The 18,113-nt window shown below is 33.2% G+C and overlaps 3 protein-coding genes across 3 annotated transcripts in view; 2 read left to right on the top strand and 1 right to left on the bottom strand.

Moving 5' to 3' along the window:
* The window catches only part of LOC108905891 (protein 60A-like), a 7,442-nt gene extending 5,993 nt beyond the window's left edge, over nt 1-1,449 (top strand). The window contains exons 7-8 of the mRNA XM_018708954.2: nt 850-926; nt 1,077-1,449. Coding sequence (XP_018564470.2) covers nt 850-926; nt 1,077-1,337 — 338 coding nt within the window. The 3' untranslated portion in view covers nt 1,338-1,449. The remainder of the gene's footprint in view (nt 1-849; nt 927-1,076) is intronic.
* A 1,813-nt stretch (nt 1,450-3,262) lies between these two features.
* Nucleotides 3,263-5,476, top strand: LOC111692221 (bone morphogenetic protein 5-like). The gene is made up of 3 exons (XM_023456083.1): nt 3,263-3,287; nt 4,923-4,999; nt 5,150-5,476. The coding sequence occupies exons 1-3, from the start codon at nt 3,263-3,265 to the stop codon at nt 5,408-5,410; spliced, it is 363 nt and encodes a 120-aa protein (XP_023311851.1). The 3' UTR covers nt 5,411-5,476.
* An 8,110-nt stretch (nt 5,477-13,586) lies between these two features.
* Nucleotides 13,587-18,113, bottom strand: part of LOC108905918 (potassium voltage-gated channel subfamily H member 6) — a 306,966-nt gene continuing 302,439 nt past the window's right edge. Inside the window, exons 22-24 of the mRNA XM_023456077.1 lie at nt 16,041-16,156; nt 14,766-14,910; nt 13,587-14,427 (exon numbers count right to left, since the gene is read on the bottom strand). Of these exons, the coding sequence (XP_023311845.1) occupies nt 14,389-14,427; nt 14,766-14,910; nt 16,041-16,156 (300 nt within the window). The 3' untranslated portion in view covers nt 13,587-14,388. The remainder of the gene's footprint in view (nt 14,428-14,765; nt 14,911-16,040; nt 16,157-18,113) is intronic.

Genomic DNA, 18,113 nt, shown 5'->3' on the forward strand with positions numbered 1-18,113 from the left:
GCAGCTCCTTTAATTGTTTGTTATTGTTATCACGATTATTCTTTAAAATAAAGTTATATAGTCATTAACGTTATTGAAACTGACAGCTGCTATACAGCTCGTTGAGAAATGAGGTTAAGTTGGTCGCTATAAGCTGCTCCCTACGTCCAATGTGTCAGAGCCAACTTCGACCACGTTTTTATTTGAACGCTCGTTATAAATGGTCACGCTACTCATTGTTAGGTCTACAATACTGGCAAAGAGTGACCTGATATTTCGCAGGTACAATGGAAGCAAAATAGTGCAACACTAGACGAAATAAAGCCTTTAATTAAATATATTGTGGGAAATAACTACCCCGCGCACTAATGTTCCGACCACTGCTGAGTTATACCAGTAATATGATACAAAAACAACTCTTTATTGTAAATTTGCTTTAAATTTTAAACAGGGAAATTGAAGTACAACAAAATCAAGTTTTGGACACTGCTGACTAATGTTTGAGTAAATTTGATTTAAAACCTAGTATATTAATATCCAGTTTCAAGTTTCATTGTTTTATCATGACCGGTTTTGGTTGTATTTGGGAAAGAAAGATTTTCAAGGGCTCACATTTAAGGAGCCCTTAGGATATATTTTCCCTTATTTATTCGTATCCGTTATATCTGTTATTTCTACGTATCTATTATTGTGCTTTTAGCATGATACCATAAAATTGTCAAAGTTTGCCTTGGGATTTCTGTCTCTTGTCCTGAGAAAAAAGTTGAGCAAATTTTAAAATTGTTGTTCCTGTTAAGATAAAATTAATTGTTTTTTAACGACACCCTGTCTTTTTACCAAACTTTCAAATACTTAATTTATTTTTTTTAGGAAGTGAACCAAGTGGCACATGGAGGGACTGTCGCCTGCATAACTTGTATATCAGTTTCAAAGATTTAAAATGGCAGGTAAGACAACAATATATTTTTATGCGGTTCACTCATATTGGTTATAGATAAACAGTATTATAGTTGAACACCTATATTATGATATAATCGTAAAAAATTATTTAAAATTATATTATTTAAATAGAGCATCTTTAACTTCTTGAATTTCAGGACTGGATCATAGCCCCAACGGGCTACTCCGCCTACTACTGTTCGGGCACGTGCAACTTCCCCCTACATGGTCACATGAACGCCACCAACCATGCCATCGTCCAGACCTTGGTCCACTTGACAAACCCTAACCGATACCCGAAGCCCTGCTGCGCCCCCTCCAAGTTGACACCGATTTCCGTGTTGTATTTCTTGGATGACACTAACGTCATCCTCAAGAAGTACAAGAATATGATGGTGAAGAGCTGTGGGTGTCACTGAGAGATACGGGTTGATCAAGAGACGACTATGTGCTCAATAATTTGAATGGACGAGATTTGTAGATAGTAATACTAGTGATATTAACTGCTATTTGTTTTATACATTTGTACAAAATGACAAATATATGGTTTATAACAGGATAATCACAGTGTTTTATTACTAGAGTTCGACATTTTTCCGTGTAAATGAGGCGGAGAGGTGCCACACGAAAAAATAAATCGATTCTTACGGCTGCCGTACGGGGTATTTTTATATTGTCCAGTTTTTATTTGTGTATGTAATTTTTTTAAATTTGTCTGCGTATTTCGTTAATACAACACATTTTCGAATAATTGCACTTTCTTTTTTACAACAGAAAAATAACTAATCGGAATGACGTTGATATACAAAAGTAGTAACAAGTAAACGTAAATTAAAAACAAAAAGTAGGTATGCAAATATGTTTTAAAATGGTTATAGATGAAAAATAATAGTGTCCGTTTTATTATTTATTTCGTGTTTTACGTATTAAATTTAATTTGATTTTCACAAAAGAGTTAGTTTGTTTTTATTCTTTTTCTTTATTTATTTTGTATTCTTGTTGTTCTATTATCACCGTTGACAAGAAGTAATCACGTAAAAAACAAGGGAGCTTTTTGTTACCACATTTTAATTAATTAAAAACGTTTTTAACAACGTTAGATAAAATATTCATGAAAAAAATTGAGCCAATACACATCTTTTATTCAACCGTTACCTAACAGTGATTTTTTCTACCTACTTCATATTCGGACATAACCGTAACAGGTCTAGTCGCTTTTTTTCCTGTTGTATTGCAATTCGGGTTCGATAATCCTGACACGCCTGTTTCAAATCAGCTGCCGTAGATCTGAAGAGTGGTCCAACCGGTCTCAATAATATGCGACCAAACTGCAAGAAAGTATTGCCAAATCAGGCGAGATTTGTTAGCAAGATATGAATATACCTATCATGTCTTGTTTCGGTTTGAAAATATTTATTAGTTTCTTAGGATCAAAGTTGGGTGTGTGGGTAAAATTAGTATACACTATTATTCGTCAATATATTCAAAACATTTTTTTTTTTTTTAGAAAATCAAGTTCAAGTTTTTTTTTCTCTTTGACAGTACGGAAATATTGTGTATAGCAAAATTGGAAACATCGGCAAAATTTTGAGGAATTCTCAGACAATTTTCTAATATCCCCTGTAATTTATTTTATCTCATACAACTGTATAAAATTATTAAAAGTGTTAATATCGATATATTTTTTCATTCTATGAACAACATAAAAAAAAATTGTTTGTTTAGTAAATGTAATCTCGTACAAGATAGGTATTACATACTGAGCTTGCTATGGACAACGGGAGGTAAGTGAGGTAAATTACCTCCCTAGGGAAAAAAGCGATTTCGAGTTATAAATGCATATTTTCTGAACAAATAACTGGAAATATTTGATGAACATTACATTTTATTAATTATTATGAATGAATATTTATAGTACTTAATTGTAATTACATTTACTGACATTTATAAAATCTGGATAATTATTCCCCTCGCGTTTACTAATTTTCACATTTTTAATAAATGATTAAATGATGAATAAATGATTTGACCGCTCCATTTCAGTTATCGGAGGCTCAATATTATCTGACTGATCCATTAAAACAGCATGATGCGACTTACTACTAGAACCTGGAATTGAAGTGTAATTGTAAAGAATCCTGTTGACTATTTCGTTTTTATTACTTAAACTGCCAGCAACATAACTTTCTGCAATGTGGCTGATTTCCACCCACCATGCCTCTTGATTGCTAATAAATCAACTCCTGTATTAGCCAATAACCTTGCCGATGTTCTTCGGAATGAATGGCCTGTATATGTTTCAGGATGTTCTAGTTTCAAAAACTGTGCAATCTTGTTGGGAATCATGGAAATGGTAGTCTTGCCGATTGGTTGGTTGTAACATCTACCTGCCCGATAGCGAATAAAAAAGCGTGAAATTTCAGTTTTAATTTCCAATCTAATCTTGACATATTTCTTGAGAATTTTTAGGTGAGAAACAGAACCCAGACGAGAAGTAATTGTAAACGTACGTAACATACCATTTTTAGAATCTGGAATTATTGTAGTTACAATAATGTCATCGAAATTTTTGAAATTGACGTTGTCCAAAGTAAGTTTGCATAATCAGAACGGCATACTCCTGTAATGTCTAAGACCATCGCTACCTTCATTAGCAAATATGTGTTATTGGGTGCCTGAACGAGAAATCGTTGACTTGTTCTCTTGTAAAAACGTTTGACTTTTAGGTGTATATAGTCGAAGAAATGAAACCCTGAACCTCCGAAATCTGCGCAGTAAGATGGATCGTGATGCGGTTTTTTGCATTCGATTCGTTAGAGCGTCCAGAAAGTTTATGACCCTATGTGATCAATGAGAAATGAAAATTGCATCGGTGCAAAAGAAAAATGCATTTTTCAAATTGCATCTCGAAGAGTTAAAATATGAAAAATTTATAATTCGGAAAATATTGACGGAAATGAGTTCAATTTTGCTATTAGGGAGTTTTTGGGGTCGCTGAACACGAATATCACGGCAACGGTCTCCGAGGTACCTAGTGTCCAGGGTGGCCGGAGTTTTGTGGAAATTCGTTATAAATTTTTCATTTTCTCTTTGAGATGCAATTTTAGAAATGCATTTTCCTTATGCACCGATGCAATTTTCATTCCTCATTGATCACATAGGGTCACTAACTTTCTGGACGCTCTAACGAATCGAATGCAAAAAACTGCATCACGATCCATCTTACTGCACAGATTTCGGAGGTAAGGCCGTTTTTAGTGCTTTATTTCTTCGACTAATAGCCGTCATTCTTACTTTTCAAAAATGTTCTCAGCTTGAGGTATTTTGATATATGAGAGCCCTAGTATCAAAGGCGGCAATCTCCACCATTTCCANAGGTCTACAATACTGGCAAAGAGTGACCTGATATTTCGCAGGTACAATGGAAGCAAAATAGTGCAACACTAGACGAAATAAAGCCTTTAATTAAATATATTGTGGGAAATAACTACCCCGCGCACTAATGTTCCGACCACTGCTGAGTTATACCAGTAATATGATACAAAAACAACTCTTTATTGTAAATTTGCTTTAAATTTTAAACAGGGAAATTGAAGTACAACAAAATCAAGTTTTGGACACTGCTGACTAATGTTTGAGTAAATTTGATTTAAAACCTAGTATATTAATATCCAGTTTCAAGTTTCATTGTTTTATCATGACCGGTTTTGGTTGTATTTGGGAAAGAAAGATTTTCAAGGGCTCACATTTAAGGAGCCCTTAGGATATATTTTCCCTTATTTATTCGTATCCGTTATATCTGTTATTTCTACGTATCTATTATTGTGCTTTTAGCATGATACCATAAAATTGTCAAAGTTTGCCTTGGGATTTCTGTCTCTTGTCCTGAGAAAAAAGTTGAGCAAATTTTAAAATTGTTGTTCCTGTTAAGATAAAATTAATTGTTTTTTAACGACACCCTGTCTTTTTACCAAACTTTCAAATACTTAATTTATTTTTTTTAGGAAGTGAACCAAGTGGCACATGGAGGGACTGTCGCCTGCATAACTTGTATATCAGTTTCAAAGATTTAAAATGGCAGGTAAGACAACAATATATTTTTATGCGGTTCACTCATATTGGTTATAGATAAACAGTATTATAGTTGAACACCTATATTATGATATAATCGTAAAAAATTATTTAAAATTATATTATTTAAATAGAGCATCTTTAACTTCTTGAATTTCAGGACTGGATCATAGCCCCAACGGGCTACTCCGCCTACTACTGTTCGGGAACGTGCAACTTCCCCCTACATGGTCACATGAACGCCACCAACCATGCCATCGTCCAGACCTTGGTCCACTTGACAAACCCTAACCGATACCCGAAGCCCTGCTGCGCCCCCTCCAAGTTGACACCGATTTCCGTGTTGTATTTCTTGGATGATACTAACGTCATCCTCAAGAAGTACAAGAATATGATGGTGAAGAGCTGTGGGTGTCACTGAGAGATACGGGTTGATCAAGAGACGACTATGTGCTCAATAATTTGAATGGACGAGATTTGTAGATAGTAATACTAGTGATATTAACTGCTATTTTTTTATACATTTGTACAAAATGACAAATATATGGTTTATAACAGGATAATCACAGTGTTTTATTACTAGAGTTCGACATTTTTCCGTGTAAATGAGGCGGAGAGGTGCCACACGAAAAAATAAATCGATTCTTACGGCTGCCGTACGGGGTATTTTTATATTGTCCAGTTTTTATTTGTGTATGTAATTTTTTTAAATTTGTCTGCGTATTTCGTTAATACAACACATTTTCGAATAATTGCACTTTCTTTTTTACAACAGAAAAATAACTAATCGGAATGACGTTGATATACAAAAGTAGTAACAAGTAAACGTAAATTAAAAACAAAAAGTAGGTATGCAAATATGTTTTAAAATGGTTATAGATGAAAAATAATAGTGTCCGTTTTATTATTTATTTCGTGTTTTACGTATTAAATTTAATTTGATTTTCACAAAAGAGTTAGTTTGTTTTTATTCTTTTTCTTTATTTATTTTGTATTCTTGTTGTTCTATTATCACCGTTGACAAGAAGTAATCACGTAAAAAACAAGGGAGCTTTTTGTTACCACATTTTAATTAATTAAAAACGTTTTTAACAACGTTAGATAAAATATTCATGAAAAAAATTGAGCCAATACACATCTTTTATTCAACCGTTACCTAACAGTGATTTTTTCTACCTACTTCATATTCGGACATAACCGTAACAGGTCTAGTCGCTTTTTTTCCTGTTGTATTGCAATTCGGGTTCGATAATCCTGACACGCCTGTTTCAAATCAGCTGCCGTAGATCTGAAGAGTGGTCCAACCGGTCTCAATAATATGCGACCAAACTGCAAGAAAGTATTGCCAAATCAGGCGAGATTTGTTAGCAAGATATGAATATACCTATCATGTCTTGTTTCGGTTTGTAAATATTTATTAGTTTCTTAGGATCAAAGTTGGGTGTGTGGGTAAAATTAGTATACACTATTATTCGTCAATATATTCAAAACATTTTTTTTTTTTTTAGAAAATCAAGTTCAAGTTTTTTTTTCTCTTTGACAGTACGGAAATATTGTGTATAGCAAAATTGGAAACATCGGCAAAATTTTGAGGAATTCTCAGACAATTTTCTAATATCCCCTGTAATTTATTTTATCTCATACAACTGTATAAAATTATTAAAAGTGTTAATATCGATATATTTTTTCATTCTATGAACAACATAAAAAAAATTGTTTGTTTAGTAAATGTAATCTCGTACAAGATAGGTATTACATACTGAGCTTGCTATGGACAACGGGAGGTAAGTGAGGTAAATTACCTCCCTAGGGAAAAAAGCGATTTCGAGTTATAAATGCATATTTTCTGAACAAATAACTGGAAATATTTGATGAACATTACATTTTATTAATTATTATGAATGAATATTTATAGTACTTAATTGTAATTACATTTACTGACATTTATAAAATCTGGATAATTATTCCCCTCGCGTTTACTAATTTTCACATTTTTATTAAATGATTAAATGATGAATAAATGATTTGACCGCTCCATTTCAGTCATCGGAGGCTCAATATTATCTGACTGATCCATTAGAACAGCATGATGCGACCTACTACTAGAACCTGGAGTTGAAGTGTCATTGTAAAGAATCCTGTTGACCATTTCGTTTTTATTACTTAAACTGCCAGCAACATAACTTTCTGCAATGTGGCTGATTTCCACCCACCATGCCTCTTGATTGCTAATACATCAACTCCTGTATTAGCCAGTAACGTTGCCGATGTTCTTCGGAATGAATGGCCTGTATATGTTTCAGGATGTTTTAGTTTCAAAAACTGTGCAATCTTGTTAGGAATCATGGAAATGGTAGTCTTGCCGATTGGTTGGTTGTAACATCTACCTGCCTGATAGCGAATAAAAATCAATTCAAAACCAGCAAAATTGCAACTTTTATGTAGCTTTGTTTATAAACACCTTAGAAACGACAAAAAACCAAACAACTTTGCAAGATTTCGAATAATGTCAAAATGAATTGATTAAGAAATGTCAAAAAATAAAATCTGATTTTTATTTCATGAGCCATAAAGAAATGTGGGAGCAGATAAAATGTTATACACCACGCAGCAGTTAAGTATAATTTACCAGTCTCGGAGTCTATTGCAAGCCCTCGCTCCGCTCGGGCGCAAAATCTTCCTAGACTGGTAAATAATACTTCCTTAATAGTGTAAATAACTATTTATTTTCGTTATTGTTTATATTTAAGTTCTGCGTCTCAATTTTATATTTTGACTGCTCTGTCTTGTTCCTACTTACTGTTAGTTAGATTTTTTATTAAGTAAAGCTTTTCCCGTAATTGGTACTTTATCCCGTTGGGCATCGTAATTCTAATTTCTAATTAACCATAGCTTAGGAGTTCTAGTTTTATCTCCCGAAATCCTTAGACTTACAGGATCCGTTATAGTTAATTAAAAATATATCAGCGTGCCACGCGAGATTTCCTCCTCCAAAACTCCCCTCCATCAGCTGATTAGTAATCAAAATCGCACACAAAGCAGGCCGTGCACAAACAAGCTCGAAATATACGTCGGTACTCCGTAGTCTCGCGGTCGTCTCGTCAAGTCAAGAAGGCCTGGACAGCTGCAACATGAGGTACGCGCTCGTTTTTGTTTCTGCGATTCTGTTGTTTGCTTGCCTGGCCCACTGCGCGCCGGCCGACCAGACCAACGTCAGTTCGGATGCCAAGTGTAAGTAGCCTTTTTTTGTTTTCATAGTTTATGGTTCTTGTTCTTTCTTGCATTTCGCGGCCTACTTTGCTGGTTGCGTGGAGGTTAAGTGAAAGTTTGTTTTGCTCTCGGCGTGTTTTCATGAATTATTATTTGCCTACATACTTCCGTATGTGTACGTAATATAGTGGGATTGAATAACATATTCTATTGTCATAGCTCTTGTATTTTTTTTCTCTAGGATTAATAGACCAGGGCGGCTCTGTCGAAATATCCCACCTTTTGGATGTAAGAGGGGGCAAGCTAATTTTTGCTGGAATATCTTCAGTACAACTCACATAATAATAGTGTAGATCCCTAGATCTGGGCGCGGGTCGAAACAATTTCAAAATTGCAAAAATGTTTAAAAAATTAAGAAAAAATACCTACTTTGTTTGATTTTTTTCCTTATATCTTGGAACCTGTGCATTTTGGAAGAATATTGAAGAGGAAAAAAGTTTTAGGATTTAATTTTGCACAATATACTGCAAGTTAAAAATGTTTAAATTTATTACCGATGTTGCAATAATTGGTAAAAGGCAAAATAATCAAGTTTCTTGGATATTTTTTTTTAAATATTTTAATTGCTCCTAGGACATTCTAATTTTGGTAAAAAAACTTTAGAGTATAATAAAACAACACACCCAATTTCATTAAAATCGGTTCGATAGTTTTCGCAAAATAATTTTAAATTTTGAAACATTTTTTTCGAATTTTCATAATGTTGCGCAGCCTCAAATAAAGCATCTAGACACTTGAAAATTTTTTCAGATAGAAAAGACCGCTCAACCTTGCAAATGGTTTTTGAAAAATTGAAATCGGTTGCAGTTAATTTTTAAAGTTAACACTTTTTTATTTTTAAACAATTAGATTACATTTATCAATTCGCAATTTAGTTTTTTTTCAAAAACTATAATTTTAAAGTACCTACTCGGAAAGACGCTTCTTTTTTTTTTAAAAAAAAGTTAAATTCCGTTTATTGGTTCTCGAGGTAGAAGCGGCCAAAGTTTATCGGAATTTAGCGTTAATTTATAAACAATTTAGCAATAATCTTTGATCCAGTGGCTTCGTTTTTCCGAGTTCTAAGCTGGAAAAAGTTATATCCATAAGTTATCGGCAACATAGACAAATCAGCGCAAAAGTTGTCGTTCGCACGCGCGAAAAGTAACTCAAAACACGAAAAGTGGGGGAGGGGGCTTTCGCTCCGGGACTGAATTTGGAGGTTCAAAAGGCACGAACAAAATTGCAATATCTCGGCTTCGAATATCGTAATGCCAACTGTCTAATTTTCACATATTTTGTTATAAACAAAGTTTATTATTTATGTATTAAATATACTGTATATTTTATCCTATGCTCTTGCATATTTTCAAGGAAAAAATTTTTTTACGTATATATTTCAACACTGAATATGAATGTATTTAGTCAGGGCCGTTCCTGGGCAGTGTGCTGGTGGTGCCCCGGCACCAGGGCGGCCGAGCTACAAGGGCGGCCAAAATTCAACTTTTCTGTCCTGGTTTTCCCCAGATTCCTAATTAAAAATATTTAAACAATAGCAGCAAAGACTGCAAAAGATAAAATGTATAATAATTTTCGTCTTATAAAAAATGTAGTATCGGGAATTAAAAAAAGGCATTTTGAAGCTTTAAGATTCTAGTTTTTGAGATATTTCGGTCGAAATTTTTTAGAAGCTACGGTTATCATGCAATTCTCAGAAATAGCGTGATAAAAAAATTTTGCAAATTTTCTTTTTTTTCATCAATTTAAACGTTATTTGCGGTAAATGTGAAAAAACCTCAAAAAAACTTTTCCCATTTGAATCATATTATAAAGTGTTTAAGCTCAAAAAACGTGACCCTTTAATTGTTTTCAAAAGTTTGATTATTTGAAACAAACAAACGGGTCGCTAAATTGAGATGAAACTTCACAGGGTTCTTCTGGGTACCTATGTCGAACTGTAAAAGTCATGTTTAATTCTAATTTAGCCGTCAATTTTCTAAAAAACCATAAATTACCCTTTTTTCCTGTTTTTTAAAATTCGTGTAAAAGATAAAAAATGTTTTTTCCGAATGTTTATATAGGAAATTTATTCCAGTTTTCGAAACTGCCCTTCAATTCTCTGTACGAGCATTTGTCGCCGAGATATCGATGATTGAAAACAAAATGATCCTTTTCCATTAAAAGTCCGATATTTCGATGAAAAATGGTCGTATCGAAATTTAAAAAGAAAGGAAATTGAAGCTGAGTAAACTAGCTATCTGGTACATACAATCGCTAAGCTGAAAAAAAAATTTCCAAGTCCGTGGACTGGAAAAAAAAAGATAATTTGCAAAATTTTTTTGTCGCGCTATTTCTTAGAATTGAATGACAACCGTAGCACCTAAAAAATTTCGACCGAAAGATCTAAAAACTAGAATCTTGGAGCTTCAAAATGCAATTTTTTAATTCCTGATACGACTATTTTTTACCTAAATACAGTCTGTCAAAAATCACGGAAAAATTTCGAAAATTCTTTTGACCCTTTTTTTTATGCACCAGGGCGGCAAGTACCCCAGGAACGGCCCTGTATTCAGTTATAATTATTACAATTATTTAAATAATTTTTGTTTAAAAAAAATTAAAAAAAAAATTATTTGGAAATTAATTTTTTTGTTAAATACAGATAAAATTAAGAAAAAATAGTACTTTAAAATTATAATTTTTGAAAAACTCTAAATTGCAAATTGATAAAGCTAATTGTTTAAAAATAAAAAAAAAATTCAGAAACTATTTGAAAGGTTGAGCGGTCTTTTCTATGTGAAAAATTTTCAAGTATCTACATTATTTATTTGAAACTGTAACATTTTGAAAAATCGAAAATTTTTTTCAAATTTTTTTTCAAAAAATTATCGAACCGATTTTAATGAAATTTGGTGTGTTCTTTTATTATACTCTAAAGTTTTTTTTTACCAAAATTAGAATGCCCTCGGAGCAATTAAAATATTTTAAAAAATATTCAAAAAACTTGGTTATTTTGCCTTTTCTTCATCAATTATTGCTGTTTTGCAACAACGGCAATAAATTTAAATATTTTTAACTTTCAGTATATTATGCAAAATTCAATTCTAAATCTATTTTTCCTTTTCAATATTCTTCCAAAATGCATAGGTTCCAAGATATAAGTAAAAAACTCGGATAAAATAGGTATTTTTAAAAATTTTTTAAACATTTTTGCAATTTTGAAGATGTTCCGGACCTCGCCCAGGTCTAGGGATCTACACATTTATTATGTGAGTTGTACTGAAGGTAATCCAGCAAAAAAAATTGCTTGCCCCCTCTCACATCCACCTCAAAACAGATTCTCCTTGGTCTATAACCTAATTCAAAGAAATTCAAAAACTTTTTCCTAAAAAAGGTATAAATCTAATTCAAACAAATTTGTTTTTATTGAGATTGTATTCATTTGAAAAAAAAAATTGTTTTAAGACAAATAAATAAAAAATAACCATATTTAAAAATTATTCACTAGAAGAAACTGACATACGAGCTTTACTTCATTTTTACCATTTCTTTCTTTTAGAATTATAATTAAACTATTCCTTTTGCAGCTGCCTTTGGCGTGGCTTTTGACGAGATCGTGGTCGATACCTCGTTGACTGTGAAAAGGAAGGATCCCTTAAGGCAGTCCCGCAGCCAAAGCACCTCTCAGAGCGGGGTAGCAGCTTCCGTTGTCCCCCAGAAGAAGGAGAATTTTTAAATAAGTGAAAATGTAAGCAACACCAACAAAATATTACATAACTATTTGTAATCGCTTCGATTTAATGAAAAGAGGAATTTCATACGTAAAAACTGGTTTCAAATACATTATGTTCAAATTTAAAAAAAAATGGTACATCCTAGTGTCAACCTATATTTTCTCCAATCTTTGTAAGATTGCCATTACCCAAGTTGCGAAAGTAATAGCACTGGGCTACGAGATTACAATGATACAAATTGTATGAATTTACTCTAATAGCTAGAGACGTATAGCCAGAAAAATGTGCTGTAAGCTATTTCTAAATATTCCACGGTGTTACTTTAGAAGGCTCTACATCCTAATTCTTGACATCGCCCACTGTTTAGGGAACTATGGCCAGATTGCAGCGTGGTCTGTGCTGTCAGATCTAAGAACACGTACCATAAAAAGAGCGCATTAGGCTTATGGCATATTATTTTGATCATATTTCCGTTATTATTAAAAATAGATTTGTCGATTATGTAATTAATTGTAGTCTTAATAAAACAGCCTCCTATCTAAATGAATAAAAATACACCCACTAATTCTGGCAAAGTGCATATAATTCAGTATTAATGCAAAGATTATGAATGCTTCAACTGGTAGATGGCGTTGTTTCTGTAATATTTGCGATTGTTTCAGGTGATAGGATGTGTTCCGAATTCTGAAGTGGAGGTCACAACACATACGCCATATTTTTTATACTAATTTTTTGTAAATTTATATGAAATATAAATAATTTTAACTAGTCTGGGTGTGTTTTCCTTAACATTCCACAAAGAAAATGGAGGCCTTGAATCTGGTCCGTAAATATGAGAATCTATCTTTGTGTAGATGGCGCTGATAACTGAAACGCAGTCGAATATTTACGGCCATTCCGCCATTTATTGAGTATCCAATATTACATATTATTAAAAATATGATAAAATTGTGTATAAACATATAATTTGTGCTTACAAAATGTCCTTTAAAGCGATTGAATGCTAAAAACAAGCATTAACAAATAATTTCAACAAATTATTGATGAGAAAAATGTCATTTCTGTCTTTCTTTTTTATTTTTTTTAATCTTTTCATTCTTGTATAATATGAGACGGATTGTATACCCCAACAAGCTTTGTCCATTAACGAATTCACAACAAAAACAAAAAAAAGAACAAAATAGGGCGTGCATTTATCGTTTTATTTTTAAAATTTATCAGCTCTTGTTTATCTTTAATGAATAATAATTTTACACAATTTTTTATCGTTTGTTTTTGTAAGTAAAAGTACATTAATTGCTGGTAGGTCTCAAAATGACACGTTATTACCTAAAATTACGGATTAAAATTTTAATATAATTATATTTTTAAACAACAAAGTGTAAAAAACATGTATTGAACTAATTATTATTAGTAGGCTGGTTATTCGAAAAACAATTGGTTAGCAACAATGCTGACACCTAAACTGTTTTCCTGGTTGCCTGTACTAACTATTGGTAACTAAATTTCTTAAAAAATCTCGGTAACTTTTGGAAAGAATAATTATTTCTATACTCTTTTATAATTTACAAAAATATATATGAAGCGTCATTAAAAAAAAAGCACAAGCAAGCCTTTTTCACTTCAATATTTTTGACATATTTTCATTTGAAAAATTTAAAGATATTTACACGTTTTTAATATCAAATATGCTGTGTGGGTGTTAAAGTCTGGGGAAAAATGCATTTATATTAAAAAAAATAAGTTAATTTATATAGGGTGTTCCGAAAAAAAGGGACGTTGAACAAACTACAATTTCTTATATGTATACAGGGTGTTAAATTTCTATTATAATAAAGTGTTTTTGAACAAAAAATAAGATTCACAAATAAAGACATAACTTGAAATAACATGAAAAGTTCTATTAAGATCGATTTCTTTCCGACAAAAGAAGTGTTGATACACGAAACTACATTTAAGAACATGTATTTTTTAAATTTCTGGCACATTACCATGATTTCACCCCTCTTATTGATATTCAGACAAGTCTGCAGCAATTCTGAGCTGTTTTTTCGAAACATTGGTAAATATTTCGTGCTCAGCGAACTTTCAACACCCTGTAATGTATAATGTAAACGATTTCGTGTCCATGTTCACAAAACCTCTTTAAAAAGATGCTATTTCAGCCGTAACTAGTTACTGAACAAAGCTTGTTCCCTTGTAAATGTTTTAATCTTAAAATTACTGAAATTTAAATATATATATCTCACTGTCATGTTTCAATTATTATAACAATAATAATCAACAGTCTATAAAAGCTGCCCCTTGAAAGGACCCACCCCGTCATCCCACGGGGCCCCATTAAAATTGTATTTAATAATAATAATAATAATAATGATAATAATAAAAAAACAATAAAAAACAACGATCCGTAAAATTACTTCTTCGGCTTCTTCGGACTGCCTAATGGAGATTCCTGAAATAAAAAAGTTTTTAATATTTTGTTACAGTTTGCCTCATTTGTGGTGCATTTTTATGAACTACAAAAAATTAATTGCTTGTAAAATGCACTACTTAGAGGTACTAAGGAAATAATAGCGGCATCTACCTGATGCTGAGATCCCAAGTAAATTATCTAAGTTTTAAGGTAAGTTTATTGAAGTCTCAGGTAAGAAAACTGAGATCACAGGTAAGTTAACTGAAATCACGGGTAAGTCAACTAAGATCACAGGTAAGTTAACCGAGGTCACAGGTAAGTTAAATGAGGCTTCAGGTAAATGAAAGATAGATATTATAAAGCGAGAATCATCTTACCAGGTCTAATTCGTCTAGGGACTCTAGTTTCGCGATTGGGGCTATCTTCTCCTCCTTACAGTCCTTCTCTTTCGCTAGCAGACTGTCGGCCCACGACGGCTCCTGGTACTTGTCGAAATCAAAGGCTTTATTAAACGATGCAAACCTGAAAAGTGCGCTGTCAACCGTCGCAAGAAAAAAGGAGGCGGAAGTGGCTCGTCCAAGTTGCGCACGCCTACAACTTGTCATCTCTTTTTTCTGTCGAAGCACTTTGAGCAAGAGCAATCAGTTCGTGCCACCCGTGACTCAGATCGTCTTTTGTTTTCACTTGTACGTATTTCTATTTCAGGGACCAATTTTGTATTTAGTCTGGGTGAAGCCCATAAATTAAAGAGTTACTGGGGACGTTTACAAGAATTTATGAAAGAGAGCATTAAAATGTCTTCTCCATTGCCTTGATAGTCTAACGTTTCATGTTAAAGTTTTAAATAGAGCAATTTTTCACTTAAAATACCATTTTAAGCGAAGACGAGAAGCCCTTCAAGCTGGGAAAACATAAAAAGCAATTAACTTTTGGAAGTTAAATTAATTTTCGCGAAATGTTAATGCTCCGCGTGGAGAAAATGAGGAAAATCGCTTCGGCACACATTTTTTCATATTACCCGAAGGGAAACTTTGCAATTAATTCCAATTAGGACTTTTCCGTACAAATAATTGACCAACTGTGCGGTGCATAATAATTCTTTGTATATTTTGCAGTAATGGTACGTCGACAACAAAGATAGCGTTAAAAGCTCGAATCCAGATAATTTACGAACGGTTGAATAATTTTGACAACTGGCAACTGTCAAATTTGTACGTGTGTACCTCGCAGATATCTTAAAAGCGTATAGATGTATGTTCAACTATCATGAGCAGAATATTATAGTGAGCTACATGAAAAAATGTAATTGATAAAGTAACCCTTGAAAAAATTTGTTATTTTGCTAATTTGCTGAAAACTGAGTTCGGAGGAAGCACTTTCTGGTTTAAAAACGAAGCAGGATTAGCAACTTCCAAAAAAGTTATTTAATTGGACCCGTTCAGTGTTACAAACCATACGGTTCTCGTACATCGTGCATTTCAAGACTTATAATACAACTTGTCACCTGCGCACGACCCCTCTGCGCAGTAGTAATCAGCTACAAGACCTTTAAGATCGTTCCTCTATCTCTTTTTAAGATGTCTACGTGGCACATTTCTCTCTGACGACACGGGCGTGCGCAACTCGGACAGCCGACGATCTGCTGCGTTTACCTATGCAGAACTTGGGAATGGTGACTTTTTGAGATGGGCTTTGGCTCACTAACTGATCTCTGAAATGTAAATCTACTTCTACTTGGATCTACGGCTACGTTTTCATATTCAGGCATCTGAAAATGTTAAATAACCACTATTTATTCACCTAAGAAGAGGAAGAAGAGTCACGAGAATGCACACACATCAGAGCACGAAGCACAGTTACGCTTAAAACGACTATTTGAAATATACAGTGCGGGGGAGGGGAAGGGGCTTTAATTTTTGAATCCAACATCCTGATTTTTTATTGGATCAAAGCACGCTTTGATGTAAACATTTCATCCTAACTGTCGTTAGAAAGACGTTAACACTTTCGTTTGCTTTAAAGCATACTCTGATGCAATCAAAATTAGCCTGTTCATCGTAAGACATAAAGTTCGATATCTCGAAAACGGTTAAGTTTAGGTACATGATGTAGTATTCATATACTACTACTATTTTGTTTAGAATTTGGAGAGGAATTGAAATATGGAATAACATACAGGGTGTTCCAATAAAGTAAAAGCAACATTGTTTCGTCATGACTTTTTGACTGATCCTGTATAGTTAACTTTTCTTTTTTGTAAGAGCTTCAAAAAAACCCTAAAACATTTGTGCCTCATGATTTTTCGATGGCTATCTTACTTCAGGAGATAATCGACCTTTTCTATACACATCAGCGACCCCATATAAAAAAATAAGTGTGGGATGATTATTTAACCCTCGCACTGTATATTTTCGCAAAATAGTGTTTTATATGCCACTGTATGGCTACTATACAAGTACTACTGCACATTTAGTCAAGAATGGACATATCTGTTCGCTCCAATTATACGTAGTTATTTCTGTGGACTGTTTATGCCTAAATTGTTATTACAATGACTCATGCTTGTGACAGTAATGAACAAGCGGATAAGAGAAATTTATGGGGAGGGCAGCCAAAACACCGCTGTGGCATCACGATTGTATAAATTTTACGACAAACAATTTTGCAGTTGGCTTTTAGAGCAACATTTCCACTATGAATGACTGTAAAGATCTATTTTGATGATGAATGAAGCTTTGTTAACCCGTAATCGAATTTGAAATTCCGTATACAACTTTGGGATTTGCTTGACTGGCGGCTAAGATATTTTTTGTTAAAATAATTGTCTCAACTTAATCATCTTGACCAAGAAATATTACCACAAGCCATAATTAAACTTGTTGAATCTCTGTTTTCTTAAGATAGATGCCTCGATTAAGCTGATTACCTTCTTCCAGTCCATTCTTGACAATTTCCCCTTTCATCTACTTGTTCTTTACAGGTATCGTCAAAAAGTTGATGAACACCAAACAAACATTTTTTAATTTTTAAACAGTGTGCGTTTATTATAACCAGAATAATACTAAATACTAGCTAGTAACAACTAAACAATAAACGAGAAGGGCTAAAGTGTAAAAATTAATCCAGATAATTATAATATTTCAACTATTGACACTTGTCACATATACAGGGTAGCCCATCGAAAACGTACCGCAAGGCATTACAGGGTAGTAATGAACTTTTCGGCAAAATCCAAAAACAGGTAAAGTTTGCTTCTGAGGGGGACAACTTTTGGCGCAAAAAGCATAGCAAAATCTTCAACCCCCTAAGTGGGGGTGCCATCCCCCAAATTTTTTTAAATGGGAATGGGGGTCAAGTGGGGGGTCATTAGAAAGGGCTTTTAATTCTCTATACATCGATTCTTACTTTTTGAAAATCGATCCATTATTTTAGAAAATATGCAGCTTTGAAAATACGAACAATATTTTTGACGAGAAATGCGAAAATCGATTTAATTTTACTTCAAAACTTACGGTATTAGCTTGGTAAATTCCTTCAAAAGAATTCGCTGTTTTTTTTTTTCTGATTTGCGAATTCTTTAGCCTGATTTTGGTGAGCAAAAAATTGTCCGCTTTTTGTTTCGTATTTAGATAGGCCACAAGAAGTTGCTAGATAACTGTCTTGTGACTTGTAGTTGAAGAGTACCAATACTGCCGAGTCTTTTAAATTGATTAATTATGGTGTAC

Source organism: Anoplophora glabripennis, unplaced genomic scaffold, assembly GCF_000390285.2.
Source record: "Anoplophora glabripennis isolate ALB-LARVAE unplaced genomic scaffold, Agla_2.0 scaffold255, whole genome shotgun sequence".
Lineage (NCBI taxonomy): Eukaryota > Metazoa > Arthropoda > Insecta > Coleoptera > Cerambycidae > Anoplophora > Anoplophora glabripennis.